Source organism: Rhinolophus ferrumequinum, chromosome 22 (genome assembly GCF_004115265.2).
Source record: "Rhinolophus ferrumequinum isolate MPI-CBG mRhiFer1 chromosome 22, mRhiFer1_v1.p, whole genome shotgun sequence".
Lineage (NCBI taxonomy): Eukaryota > Metazoa > Chordata > Mammalia > Chiroptera > Rhinolophidae > Rhinolophus > Rhinolophus ferrumequinum.
In genome coordinates, this window is record NC_046305.1 from 4,904,437 (window position 1) to 4,919,396 (window position 14,960).

General features: G+C 47.3%; 1 protein-coding gene across 1 annotated transcript; it reads right to left on the minus strand.

The window, feature by feature from the left end:
* Nucleotides 1-1,109: 1,109 nt before the first annotated feature.
* On the minus strand, nucleotides 1,110-14,038 carry TADA1 (transcriptional adaptor 1). The gene is made up of 8 exons (XM_033093736.1): nucleotides 13,857-14,038; nucleotides 11,252-11,343; nucleotides 10,920-10,985; nucleotides 7,243-7,340; nucleotides 5,605-5,814; nucleotides 4,214-4,365; nucleotides 2,269-2,431; nucleotides 1,110-1,884 (listed from the first exon to the last, which is right to left on the minus strand). The coding sequence occupies exons 1-8, from the start codon at nucleotides 13,928-13,930 to the stop codon at nucleotides 1,732-1,734; spliced, it is 1,008 nt and encodes a 335-aa protein (XP_032949627.1). The 5' UTR covers nucleotides 13,931-14,038; the 3' UTR covers nucleotides 1,110-1,731.
* Between the last annotated feature and the right edge of the window lie 922 nt (nucleotides 14,039-14,960).

Below are 14,960 nucleotides of genomic sequence, written 5' to 3' on the forward strand. Positions count from 1 at the left end.
GGACATGGCTGAGGCCCCTGGCTGCCTCTGCATCATGGAACGCATGAAATTGAACACAGACTCAGCATTACGGCCCAGGACACACACAGTCCAAGACAAAACCGCTACAGTAAGGTACATATTGGTTCCAATTCTTCCAAACACTAAAATACTCAAGGGTTATCTCATCTGAACCGCTAATGGGCCTTTTAGACTGGTGCTAGCAACTGAAACTGTTTAGTTTTTCTTTTTAGTCCTAATCTACGTATCACAAAAGGAGATGACATACCTTAATTGGAACCAGCTTTTTAATCTTCCTCATCTAGTACATTCTTTTGCAACGTCTCTAGGTCTTATCACGCAGGGCTTTTCATATTTTTGTAGAAGGCAGCATTCCTTATCTGTTTAATAAAGTTTTCTCCCAAAAGGTTTGTTTGTCATGTTTAAAGCACAAAATCAAATACACAGATCCAGACAGCAAACCATGTGTACATGTTGGTACGTATATTATTCAACCCACAGAAACCCACTGTAACGTGGGTGACCCTGGAACATCACGGCTTTGAACTGCGTGGGGCTCCACTTATACACGTAGTTTTCTCAATAAATACCTGTGCTGTTTAAGATCTGTGGTTGGGAGTCCACAGATACCAGAGGGCTGACTGTATGTACCATTTCACACCATTATATAGGGGTGGGGGGGTGTGCATGTGGGGGGGTCCTGGAACCAATCCCCCACAGATACCGAGGGACACTGAGTTTTTGGGGAGTCATAAGGCGTGGATTTCTGACTGTGCCTGGGGTCGGCGGACCCCCTCCTTGTTCAAGTGTCAACTATACATCCACCAACACTCTCTGGAGAAAAAAGCAGCGTATCTCTAAGAACAAACTTGGTTATTAGAAACACTGCCAAATGTAAATTATTTTCACTTTGTCATTTGAAAGGCTAGGAATATATTTCATAGGAACGGGGAGACGACCGAGCGTAACTGCAGTGTGATCACACGGGCTTGAGACAGTTAACAGATGAAGCTGCCGACCAAAGTCTCCGGGCATATTAACTCTTTGAAAGGAGCTTGAGTTACGAGAAGACGTTTTATGAGGTTAATAACATTCCAAGAGTTTTGATGTTTTTTAATGCAAAACACTTTATTTTGTCTTTCAGCACAGCATTTCTAAGTCATGTTTTCTATGGAGTTGTGATGCATTTTTAGGGAGCTACCTATAGCTGTTAAAAATTAAACTGACCACTAAAGGAGGGGTCTGACTTTGAACACTGTGTAGGTTACTTCAAAATGCAAGGGCACACGGTTCTTCAGGAGAAAGGCAGACATTTTAGACGTGTCAGGTACAGAACAGATGGTGGCACTGAACACACAGATGACATACTGCTGACTAAGTTATGTGGGGGACTAAGTTACAACAGTTCTAGGAGGTCGGTCGCCTACAGGCAGCCATACGACGCTAAACCTCCGGGGCCTAAACACCTCCATTCCAGGCCCAGGATTTCATCAGTGCCGCCTCTGCTCCCGTAATGGGAACACACACACATACACACATAGGGGTCACTGTCAAAATCAGACTTGTATTAATGGCTTCACAGTAGCAACACAAAAGGTACTCCATGTCACATTTCCATAGGAAAGGTTATATTTACACTATACACTTCAGTCTCAAAGTGTGGACCCAGGAAGCATTCCGTTCTCTAACGATCCATCCACGTGCTGAGGGCCATGCACCCCCTCGCCGGGCTCAGCAGAGCAGAAGCCCCTCGGTGGCGGCCAGGCGCTGGCGGTGGACCTGGTCCTGCTGCAGCTCCTCGTGGTTTGGGTGCCAGAGCTTCGTGATGATCCTCTCGATGTTGAGAGCGTACACAGTATGCGTGGGGATGGCTTCCCTGTGCACCTGGGAGGGAAACGAGCAGGGCTCGTTACACTGCAGGTACTGGCTTTTCCAGCATACAAACCTGTAAACGTGAAACCAGAACCTAACGAATCCCAAACCAGCCGAGGAGAAACTAGGCAATAACAAGGTTCCAAAACAGGAATAAGAAAACAAGGGGGTGTTTTTCCTTCTCTGGCTTTCGTTGGGGAGGTGGGCAAATTAGGAGGGACCCCTAGGCCCAGGATTTGAAAAATGAGGCTTTGATGAGTGACGTTAATAGCAGACAACAGAAACTGAGACACATAAAGCCAGGAAGTGGGAAAGCTACTCCCTCATCTCTGTCGACCTGAAGAAACCTGGGGCCTAGCTGTCAATCTAGGTAAACCTTGCAGAGCCCAGAGTTACCTGCAAAGCTTCAAACAGGTCGTACATGTTCACTGGCGGCAAAGACGCCGGGAGGGTGTCCCCAGAGCAGGCCAGCAGGAGCGCAGCCTGCTGCTCCGCGTCGTCGGGCGGTGGGTGGCAAGCTGGGTTCTGGCCAGCACAGGGACCAGAAAAGGCTGGAGGGCTGAAAACAGAGTATTTTAGAAACACTCCTGGCAACGAAGGAGGAGACAACTGGACGGCTAGAGGAGGGACGGGAGCTAGAGAACAAGAATCCTCATCTTACGAGAGAGATCTGAAAATGAAGTAGAAACCCAGTGATTTTCAGCGAGTGCGCACACAAATTTGTCATTTAACGTTTTAAAGGCAGCCCCTCTGCCTGGCGGGAAACAAAATGTACAGCAGCTACATTTACCCTCTTCCCTCCACAAAGTTCCATACTTAACTACGCTCGGCTCGGGAGACTGAGCCAGAATTGCTTCCTGCCCTGAAAGACCTTCTAGTTGGAAACAATAACAGACCTCAATGAAAGAAAGAGGAAATGGAAGACAACTGACTTGGAGAGGAAGGCAGATGGTACTGAGGACGACGGGATCAGAAATAACAAGCCAGAAAAGACCCGGCACAGAGGAAGCCACAGGCGGAAATGGAGGGTGGGGAAAATGAATCCAGATCTTGCCAATGGCCCAAAATAGGACCCAGATATACTAACCGCTGGGAGGTGAGGCATAATTTTCCTATCAACAGAGGGGGAGAACCTGTACAGCTGGGAAGAGCACGAGGCAGGTGATGCAACCGAGAGGAGGAGACTCGGAGCAAAGGGCAAGGGGGGCCCCAGTGTGGGTTTCAGCCGCGACAGAGGCAGCCTGTTCCGGGAAGGAGGTGCGATCCGAGGCAGGAGCCCTCACGCCCGGCTCAGGAGGGAGGGAGGCCAGCGGCCACCACTCCAAGCAGCCACTTTGTGGAGTCTGATTTCCTCTACAGAAGAATCCCTTACAAGTAATTCCGAACAGATATGTCTGCCTGAGATGGAGAAGTGGATGTAAACGGAGCCCAGTTTGTGGAGGCTTCACCGTGGGCCCTGGGGGCGTGGGCCCTCAGAGGCAGGGCAGGGCTCGGGGCGCTGCGGGGAGCCTCGGGGCGGGGCCACACCACTTCTCAGACTGACCCGTGTCCTGTCCCATCACAGCGCCTCCGCCCCTCCCTGACATTTCTGTACCCCCACCCCGCCTGCCTGCTCCCCAATCACACTCTCTTCTCTGAACTGCGTCTCCCTGTCATCTTTTTATCTCTTCTCCCTAAATAACCAGATACACGAAGTCCAGCACTCAGGGAAATGCGGTCACTTCAGTTACCACGAGGAAAAGTATAGTATCCCCCGCTCCAAAAGCTTAAAATTCGGACCAAAAATTTTTTGGTGGGTGGGGGTAGAAAGGGAGGCGGAGGGGTAGAACAGACGACCCACGGGTCATCCAGGTCACCTCACAGACGGTCCTGGGAGCCCTCAGTGGAATTCGGACAGGGGTCCCAGCTCGGCACAGCAGGGAGCCACGCGTGATCTGATGACACCCGGCACAGGCCACCGTGTCGAGCTACAGCGGCAGGAGCCAGGTGAGGGCTTGGAGAAACCCCTACCACTCCCCCCTCCACCAAGGAACCCTGCCTTGACCCAAGAACCAGAGCCCACACTTCCGAGGAGAGCAGGCAGGGGCTGCCCCTCAGGAGCCCAAGGGCACTCGTCCTCAGAATGGGGGACATCACACTGAACACACATAGCAGCCAAACTGCACCTTCGCTTCTGGTACAGAGTTCGCTAGCTATCACGCACGAGTCCAGCACAATAAAAGAAAAGTTCTACCTTAGACTTACAGAAACGCAACAAGCAATCATTTCCCAATGATCTGTGACATCAGAGGGGCGTATCGCAGGGCAGAGGACGACACAGAACCATGAGCCACTTCTGTACCTTTCTATCAAGCTGTTGTAAGCCACGACGCTGTTCTTCAGGTACGGCTGTGGGGTCACGTTACTACCAAACGCATATTTAAAATGACCATCGCGTAACCGGTAAGCTTTCCTTCTCGACACAACTGATGCCAGTATATCTTTAAGGTGATTCTGTAAAAACAAGAGAGAGAAAAAGAAAAAAGCATGAACTCCTCTTTAAAAGCAAATCGTAAAATATCCATTGACCCAATACTTTTATTGGCGTTGGGTGGATGGAGACGCGGGACACACTAGCACGGCTGGAACCAAATGAATGAATGTTCACTAACGAGCCACAGAGCCAGACCAGACGGGGCAGGGGAGGGGTGTAGGAATGAGGGACACGCGCTGTTTTTATTTAGCTCTATTTAAGCTGGGCTTGTTCTACATGAAAGTTATGAAAGAAGTTTGTGTATCTCTAAATGGTCTCCTCACTCCCAAAAATAACTTTCGGATACCTTTAAACAAAAGCACAGAAATAAACACATTTTTAAAAAGAAACTTGGTTTAAAACGGGACAAAAAGTTTCAAGATCTAGGATTTACTGGTTGTGTTGCCAAATCTACTGAAATCCTTGCACTAAAAGAACCATGGCTCTCTCAGAAGCCACATAAACAACAAATATATAGGAAATGAAAAATGAGATATTTCACATCTCTTCACCTTTATGAGAGCCAAGTAATAACGGGTGGAGGACGTCTGTGAAACAGAAGTAGGCCTAGCCTCCCGTTACTAGCAGGGTAGCAGGATCAGGGCTGGCGTTTCAATTATACCAGTAAGATCATCTCGTGTCACGACTTCACGGTACAATTTATAATCTCCACACACAGATTCATTTCATGTTTATAACATAAACTTTGAGGTACAGGTGAGGACACGGAGACCCAGCGAATTGAAAGATGACCCAAAGTCACCTGACAGTACCTGTGCACCATGAAGCCCAGTGTCTATTTTGTCAGATAACTCAGTGAATACAATGAGTGCATGAATGAAAGTGTGGTGAGACAACCAGTGTTCAGACATCACGTGGAACACCCTTCGAACGCCCGCCCACAGCACAAACACGTGACTGGAATCTTCCGCATTCTCACCCTCATTGTTTCCCTTCAAAACTCTTCCCTCACTGACAAATTACGCATCAGATCAAGTGGAAGTGTCATGTCAAAGTAACCTTCCTGAAAGCTCCATATGTTAAGTGAAGGCAACCGTCGGCAATGGGATGTGTTTCTCCCCCCAAAAGAAAATGTCAGTGATGACAATTCTGCAATCAGAGTGACACTGTGGATCTTTTCCCACAGTACCAACTCTCAACCACACACGCACTCGTCACATGCAACCGGTGAAACTTCTTTCTGCCCCCAGCAAACCCACCTCCACGGCGTAGACCACGGCGGACACCGCCTCCTCGGTGACGTTGTCCAGACCGTGCTCGTACGCGGTCACTATCATCCTCCCTTCGAGCTGGCCCCGAGTGGGAAGCATCATGGTGTGGGAGCAAAGTTTCAAGTCATCGTCATCTTGGGGGTCCTTTGCCACAAACTGCTGGGCTCCCGAGAGGGGATTTTGAGGCTGGAATCTATGCTACGAGTAAGAAAACTTTTCAAAGTTATTCATTACAGTGGCGAGTAATAAGACACAAACAAAAGTAAGTGGATTGGCGCCTGAGAGCCCACAAATGAAGAACGCCACCAAAACCAGACCACAGGGATTAAAAAGAAAAAAAGCAACTTTGCGCACAAATAGTCACGGATTCACGTGCATTACATGGTATTAAAGAAGACGTGAATTAAGGGAAGTAATGGCAGTATGCATAGCAGTTTATTCTAATCAATTAGTACCTGGGTAACCACAGAATAGGTAGCTCTGTGCTAAACATAACAATTAGGGAGATGGAGAAACATCAAACTATTTTCAAACAAGTCGGAGCATGTTAAGTCTACGGGTAAGTAAGCAGGTTCTGAAAAATTTAAATGTATACTGAACGCTTTAATTAAAGCTCAGCTAAGCAACATAACAGATCTAACAAAAATACTCCAAGATAAGGCTGTGCAGTGTAACCATTTAGTTACTATTCTCTTCTCCTTACGATTCTCAATACAGAATCTTTCCAAGACGTAGTCATACCAATTATTTAAAACTGTTTTTCTCAACCTCTTTCCCCTCACAAAACGTCAGCCTCCCTCTGGGAGATCCCGATAGCCCAGTTATGTTCTCCAGAATCCGTGGGGATTCTGCTTAAGCCCAACACACAAGATTTGGGAGCGAACAAGGCTTGTCCCTGTTGGAAGTTTGTATTCTAACAGCAACACTTGTTTTTCCGTTTTCCAGGTAAAAAACTGCATTTTGTACCGAATATGCCTGTGGAAGCCAAGTGTGCCCCTCTGGAGATACTATAGCCTCCAGATTGAAAATCATTGACATAAAACACAGAGCAAAAGTAGAAATGTTTGCTGATGTCAATCAATAAAGCTATCAAGACCCAGTCAAAATCTATAAAAGGGATACTTTGGGGACACTTTGTTCCCTAAATAGAAACTGGAAAAGCCAAGTTACTCTCATGTTTACAAACTTTACAGCCAAATGCCTGCCTGACTTCTCTGACCCCGGGAAGGCTCGGGGCCTTGCTGGCCACCAGCAGGACCCTGCCAGCGGCCTGCAGAAGTCAATCCGAGAAACACCATTCCTTCCGGAAAAACATTTAGGAGGAGAAAGGACCCAGACACAGTTCCTGAATCACTGAAAAATCATCAGGTGCTAATGGTAACAAATTACTATTTATGCAGTAACAAACTAGAATTATACAAATTCAGGCACCTGGACTGACAAGTCTTTGAAACCTTCACCAACTTCACAAACGGTTAACACCTTTTCTCCCTAAAGGATGTCCCCCTCCCCCCTTTTTACCAACTCTACTACCAGTATTTTAATACTCATTTAAAAACTTAAGCCAATTCTATCACGCCTGTACTTAACTCAGTCATTACCAAGGTCTACTGAAGCACAACCTACATCAAATTTCTGACGAACAGAAGAAAGCTTTTTCTTTCCCTTTGGTTTTCCTGGTTTGGCTGCAGACCCCCCGGTCCAGGGCAAAGATCCAGCACCCTCTAGGAGACAGAAAAACAACCATAAGAGAAAATAATGACAACCGATAACTGCTAAGCCTGATTTCATTTGGGGCTAACAAAGTATGGAACGGTCTAGTAATGAAAATAAATTATAAATACTTAAATCCAGACCTTCTCTTTCTACTTCTCTAAACTCTCCACACAAAATCCTAAGTTCTCTCAAATCACATTTTTTTTCTTGTTGTGACCAAAACTATTCTTTTAGGAAGACAAATTTGCCTTTCATATTCTTAGTTGACGTTTACTGGGTGTTTTGTTGGCTTATCAGTAGCAGCAGTATTATAAAAGTAGGGACAGGATTTCCTAGTTCAAGATGGTGAACTGAGCACGGTACTTACCTCTTCTCTCTTTCAAGACCCTGCTAAAAATGACAACAGGGGGAAACTAAGGGACACACTTGCACAACAGAGATTACAAGGAAAATGAGTGGCAGACAAGATGAGATCTCCACAAATTTCAAGGATGGTCTGGAAAGGTTCTGCCTTATGAAGCAGATGCGGGTTGGCTGTAACCCAGGCTAGCTAGCCAAAACAAGAGATCTACTAAGTAACAGGCTGGTAAGTGAGGCGGGAGCAGGCAACCTGCCTGGCAGAAATCGGAAGTTCTGGTTTTGGAGAAGCTGAGTGCAGTGGGCACCAGGCGGGCTCAGGAGAGCTAAAAACAAGATCAGTGGAAGGTCATCCACACAAACCCCTTCCCTCACCCCAGGACAGGCTGGGCTCAAGACAAAAACGCAGGGACCCCCGTTCAGACAGCCGCGGTGGGACACTAAACAGCATGAGTTCCGGGCAGTTCACCGCCAGCCCTGTTCCTCCCGTCCACACGAGGTATTATAACAGGTGGGGAGAGAATGGACGGCTCCCCTCTAGTTGACTGGAACAAACCTTCTGGGGTTTCTAAGGGGCTTGGTCTGGATGATGGCACCGAGGGCAACCCCAATTTAATGCCTGGCCTCCTGTCAGCTCACTCTAAAGCACGATTAGTTTATGCTTCATTCTTAAATATGAGTCACCAGATGTTTGACGATAATCTGTACGACGATAAGAAAGACCAAGCTAAGCAAACAAAAAACAGAGGTCTGAGAGAAAAAGCAGCCGGCTGACACAAAGGACACAAATCACTTCTGACTGGTATCCTCGGAGAAGTTTGAGGACGTGTCCATAAAGCAAAAAGATTCTACAGAAATTGCTGAATTAAAGAATGCATTTGACACAATGGCTGAAAGATAAGAGTGGAGAAAATCTTACGAAACACGGAGCCTTAAGACAATGACAGGTGTCTAAAATCAGCCAATCCATGAACAGATTGAAGCATGTATGAGGCGCTATGGAGGACCCAGCACACAAACAAAAAGCAAAGCTAGCTGTCTTTGAGAACAGGTTTAGGGAGGGGTCGACTGCATTATAAGACCTTCTGTACTATTCTTTTTAACCATGAACACTTAGTGTTAACGAAAAAAGTCAAAATAATACAAGCTCATTACCGTTCCCTTGAAAAACATACCCCCCAAAATTTTTTTAAGAAAGAAAACAACAAAAAAATCACCCATCATCCTAGCAAAACATTGTTTCCATTGTGATGTTTTTGGAAGGATGCGTTTTTAAAGCTTTTGGGGGCGGGGAGGAGAAAGCCTCCCAATTCCTCAGTTTCAAAAAGAACTGTCTGGGAAGTTAAGTTCCTCCTTTCCAGCACATTCAGTGTCTTGGGCAGACCCAGGCCTCACTTGGTAGGTTCGGCCAATCCTAGAGGATTTCCCAAAGAAACACACTCCTGCTCAGTGGCCCTTAGGTGACACTGCGTCCTATGGCCAAACACCTTGGCTGTGGGAGCAAAGCGTGGGAAGCACCGACGGAAGAGGGGCATGAGCAGGGGGGCTTTCGGGCAGCCGTTGGGTTCCACTTTGGAGCCAGTACTCCCGCTGGCTGCTTGGACAGGGCCTGGGGTGTTTGTTTTCTCGGAAGTTTGTGTCCTAATCTATAAAAAGAGGCTAACACCTTCCCTGAAGAGCTATCTGTAAGGATTACCGACAATGCACACAGTGTCACGCTTTGCAGTCACTCAGTAAATAACAGTACTCAAATCCTCTCTCCTACCTCGCTTAGAAAAATAAAACAACTCCCCCACAATGAGTGTAAGTGCAAAGAGCTATCTATATTTTACTTTTAATAAAAATCACCTCTTTGTTGCCAGCAAATACTAATTAATTTCACTTTGAGGAAATATATTTTGGGTGTTTGATGCAGAAATAACTTGTCAGATTCCAAATGTTTCTTCATTTATTTAAAAATAACCAATAACAAACATGCACGAATATCAAAGGCTTTTCTTTAATTTAAATCGGCCACCTACACTTCCTAATGAGTCTCCTTATTTGTTTAACATTTTTTATTTTGAAAAGTACTCTTTCACTTGTTCTTTCGTCTGCTTTTTTATAACCCTGTAGGGTAGGTGTTACTGTCTGTATTTTATAAATGTGAAAGCTAAGAACACCCAGTAATTAACTCCTTTATCTACACTACACTTGAACCACAGTCTCTTGACTCCCACCAACCTGGGTTCGCACTTCCCTTTGTCCCACTTACCTGAAGTGTGTGGCACTTCAGAAGATGCCTACCTAAAAAGTACCATCTGATCCTCACAATGCTGGCTTTCCTTTATGATCCCACTGGCTGAAGTCCACTTCTATTTAAATTCAATAGAACAGGAGAAATCTCCCACACGCAGTGACGGGAACGGCGCCTGCTCTCGGAGGCCCCTCCCCACAAACAGATGCTCACCGTGTCCCACTCTTCCTGCCAAAGGGGACTTAGTGGGCTCCAGGTGATCTTATCTGAACTCTCTCAGACAATCGAGGTAAAATACTAGCCATTTCTAGAGAAACATGGGCTTTTAATAAATGATCACCATGGCCCTTTAAAACCAAAATACATTCAACTTAATCTGCAGCAGGAGGTAACTACGAACCCAAGTTTTAACTAGAGTCCAGGATACATTTTATCCTGGGGCAAGTTTTTAATGTATTTAATTATTTGTTTTTGACTAATGAATTAATAAGATCGTTGAAACAGGTAACGTGTACCCCGTAAGCTCCAAAGACTTAGGGGCCCGAGGAAGGGTGTCTATATCTATACCTATCCAGGTTGAAGTGACAGACTGAGCTTTTCCCCACCTCCCCACCTCTCCACGCCCTTCTGTTCTCCACCAATCATCTGTCACACCCAGGAGCAGAAGCTCCGCCCAAACTTCCCCTCCCTGTAATTCACCTTCCCTCTGTTGGGGAAACCCTCTCCTAACACCAGCTGCCAGCTGTGCATTCCCTTCACCCTGACCACCCAGCCCTCCCTCACGGCTCATGACTTCAGTATCTAAAATCCAGCTAAGTGGGGAGTCAAGGCCAAACGTCAAGGTCAATCCAGGGAAGTCACCTGCTTTCACAAGGTTCTGTAAAGGAATCCATGCCTACATAATAACATGTCCCCTCGTCGTTCGCAGAACAGACAGCAGAGGTGTCTGTGGCTTTGCGGATGGGCACCCCCGCGAGTAGTTCCACTCCCTTACCTGGTGTGGACACCAAAATCTGACACCGCGTGAGAATAGCCAGGAGGAAATCGTTGTGAGAATGGACTGAAAAAGGGAAGAGTGTCACAAGTTAGGCACAACATACTTACAACACAAAGAAATCACTATTTTATAACGTCCAGCTTTTAAGGATTTTGGATATCCCCTGCTCTGCCATTCTTTACACTTCATTTTAAATATCCGCATTATTAAAGTACATTTGCACGCCACTAAAACCAAACCTTTACTTTTGTAAGTGAAAAGCCTGTAATTTGCTGTAATTCTGGTAAAGCTTCAGAACAGGAAAATAACTCCCCAGGTCATCATTTTACCATTATCCTGCGTGAGAAGTCTATGAGCTTCAAGGTCAAACTCTTCTTTGCTGATCTTCTGTTTGAACCACAACTTCAAGTTGGCCCAGTATCTGCAGAGGCAGGAACAGCACTGAGAACCACAGGTGTTGCTTCTTTCCCGAGTTTACCCTATCGGCTCCCACGCCCAGGAAGGACACTGTTCCCCCTGGTGTTAGGGGCTGATCCCCTCCGATACCTCAGAACCGGACTGGATTTGGAGACAGGGGCTGCAAAGAGGTAATTGGTTACAATGGAATTGTCTGCGGTGGGGGGGCCGAATCCAATGTGACTGGTGTCCTTATAAGATGAAATCGAACAGAGGGAGGGAGGGAGAGAGGGAGAGAGGGAGAGAGGGAGAGAGGGAGAGAGAGAGAGAGAGAGAGAGAGAGAGAGAGAGAGAGAGACTGGGCACAGCATACAGTGAGTTAGCCAGCAAAGCGGATGTCTCCATAGGAGCTGAAGTGGGCACACAACTTGACAGAAAGGACCCTTGGACCACTGGGTGAGCAGAAAACTACTCACACCTGAGTTCCTCATACACCTTACAGGTTTTGCCTACCCAGGACCACCCTTAGACGGTCCAAAGCAAACTGCTCACAGAGGAAATGTGAGCAGTGACTGTAGAGCAATATTACAGACTGTTCAACCAAGAAGCACTTTTTAAGGAGATGGGGTGAAAGCCGTTGAAAGAGCAGAAAAACTGCTACTGCCGAGCCACCCAGGACCACTAACTGCTGCTGGCACACAGGTCGATGTGATTGCTTCATTAGTGAGGTTCATCCCACACGTGCTCCAAATTTAGCTTCAGAGTCTGTATCTGACCAATGTCGGGGAGCCAGTGCTAGCCTTTTACAGACAAAATAGGGTCTAATATTAACATCGACACTTACTGGCAACCCTAAACCTGTGTGATGAGTGTGGGACCACAGAGGTTACCGTCACCTCTGACCAGTCAATCACACTCACCAGCCAGGTCCGCAGACTTATTGCAGTATGGAAGCCTTCCTTTTCAAATATTTGTAAGCACCCTAGATGTAACAGAGTGAAACGTCTACTGTGCTTCAAAAAACGTAAATGCTACTGGTAGTACAAAAGTAATAAGGTATGGTTTTTAATGAAGTGAAAGCTGTCGATTTTACCTGTTAAAATAATTAAGAGTTTTTAATTAAGTAAGCAAAGAAACCGATTGACAGTACACATGAATATTAAAATATTAGTTAGAACATTTCTCTTTGTCAATAAATGTTTGCCAAAAATTTAAAAATGATGCCACAATAACAGATTCGATTTTAATTCTCGTGTTTGTACTAAGTTTGATTTACGAACATTCATAATCTTAAAATAATCTTTAGGAATGATATCTTGCTTTGAGTCGCTCCATGTAGGCCACGAGTGTGTAAGGTGTCTTCCGTGGGAATTCTGCGTATCTTGTGAGGATGAGAAGTACTGTCAACTCTGCCACCCCAAAATTGCACAAGAAGGGAACACTGCAAAAATCACGTATGACATTCAAGGTAAGTAACTTCAATCCAGCCCTCATAAAGAACAGAAAGAGAAAGATGAGAAAGAAAGTGTTGGAGAAAACTCGCCCCGCGTCCCTCCAGCAATAGCCTTTGACAGGGTGCATCTACTGAGGAACGCCAATGTGTAGAATGTCACCGCGCATTTAATTGCAACAAACACAGGCATTCTCATGTGCAGTTTAAAATCGGCTTCCTGTATTTTGAAAAGTAAAATTGTGATAACAATTAATGTTTTGAAAATTTCCAAACTTGTCCTTGCATCTCATAGGTTCCTTCTACCATATTGCCTGGCTTGGTGGGGCCTTGGCTGAATTATTGATTTTACACCCTGCCATTCCGCATCTGACCCCACTGTGTCCTCGGTCCCTTGCGGTAACTTGGGGGAAAGTCTGGCTGGGCACCTGTGGGGTCCTTTGCAACCCCGTTTAGGTACCAGAGCCAAAAAGCAGACGCAAGGGTCCCTATCCTGCTGTGACTTTCGAAGAGTTACTAACCTCTCTAGATCTGTCTTCTCATCTATCCAATGGGGATTACACCTAGCTCACACCTCCGCCGTGAGGATGAGATGAGACAATCCATTCAGCGCGCTCGAAAGGTGCTCGATAAATGTCCGCTACTGCTTCGGTGACTATTGTTCTACTGGAGGGTCTGTCTGCCTTCCGATATTGCCGTCCACGCTCCTACCGACAGCGCCTACACCTCACTCGAGCTCAATAAGCCTCCGCCTCCAGGAAGCCCTCCCGTGGCGGGCCGCCCAGCGCGGTGCGGGCTCCGCCGGCCTCCCGCACCCCGCGCCTCGCACCCCGCACAGGGCCTGCACCCGCTCAGCAGGCCCTCGGGCGTGAAGCGCGCTTTCCCCGCCCAGCCGTGCACAGTCCCGGTCCCGAGGGAGGCAGGGAGGCCCGGCCTCCAGCGCGCTGAGTCCCGCGGCCCGCCTGGCCCAGAGGCCCCGCCGCCCGGCAAGAGCGAGGCTGCACAGGCCCGGGCGGCGGGGACGTCTCCGGGCAGGTGGGCGCCCCGGGGCTGAGGTGCCCGCGCGGAGGCCGCTGGCCGGCTCTTACTGTTTCACGTTGTCTCCCAGGGCCTCGCTCAGGTTCTTCTTAGCCGCCTCCAGCTCGCTCACAAAGGTCGCCATTGCTCCCACGTCTCAGCCCGACCGCAGGCCTCTCGGCCACAGCGACCAAAAACCGAAAAACCAACGCGTCCCGGGACTGCGGCCGGAGACTCAGCCCGCTCCCGCCCGCCCCGCCCCCAGACGCTCAGAAGACGTTTGTTTGGTTGTCGGCCCCGCCCGCCTGTCTGAAGATAAAGTGCGGAGCCAAATCGGGCGTCGGCTCAGTGCTCCGCCCCTCCGCCCCTCACGTGACCCCTCTGCCCCGCCCTCCCAGCCTGCCCCGCCCGTGCGGCCGGCCTGCAGCGCCGCCTGCTGGGCTGGCGCGTTTCCGCGCTTTCTGCGTGTCATCCGCTGCGTAAGCTCGGCCTTCGTTCCCGAGTCCTGACACCTGGCTGAGTAGCTTCCCCTCCAGGTCAGAAAGTAAGTGCAGCATCAGTTTTCTTCTCTTTCTTTGCCTTAATTTTCGTCGAGCTCTAATCATCTGATATGCCATTTCATGGATTTCTCTTGTTAATTTTCTGCCTCCTCCAACTCAAATGGAAGCTTCGTGAGGACAGGATTTGTGGTTTATTCACTGCTGTTTCTCCAATTCCTAGCGCAGTGCCTGGCACATAATAAATAATTGCTGAGTGAATGGAGTAATTATGAAAACTAGGGATCACACAGGAGAAGGAGAAAAGAAAGAAAAAGTGTTTCACCACCCCCTCCACAAACTCTTACCTGAGATTTCTCCCCCCACACACCCCATAATTTATAATCATACTCTATCTTCAATTGTGCATCTTGGTTGGGGTTCCTTTTTTTTATCTTAATATAATAATATAAAGATTTCCCACTGGTATTACAGTGTCTTTTTAATCGTAATTTTCGTGACAGCACACTAGATAAATACCCCACCGACAGAACGTACAGGGTAGCTTGTTTCTCAGTTGGTAGACAGATCGTTTTCATTTTTTTGTCTGTTAAAAGCAATACTGTAATAAACTTTATGCATAAGGCTCGTCCTCATTTAGGGTTGTCAATATAATTGTGTACAAATACAGTGCAAAGG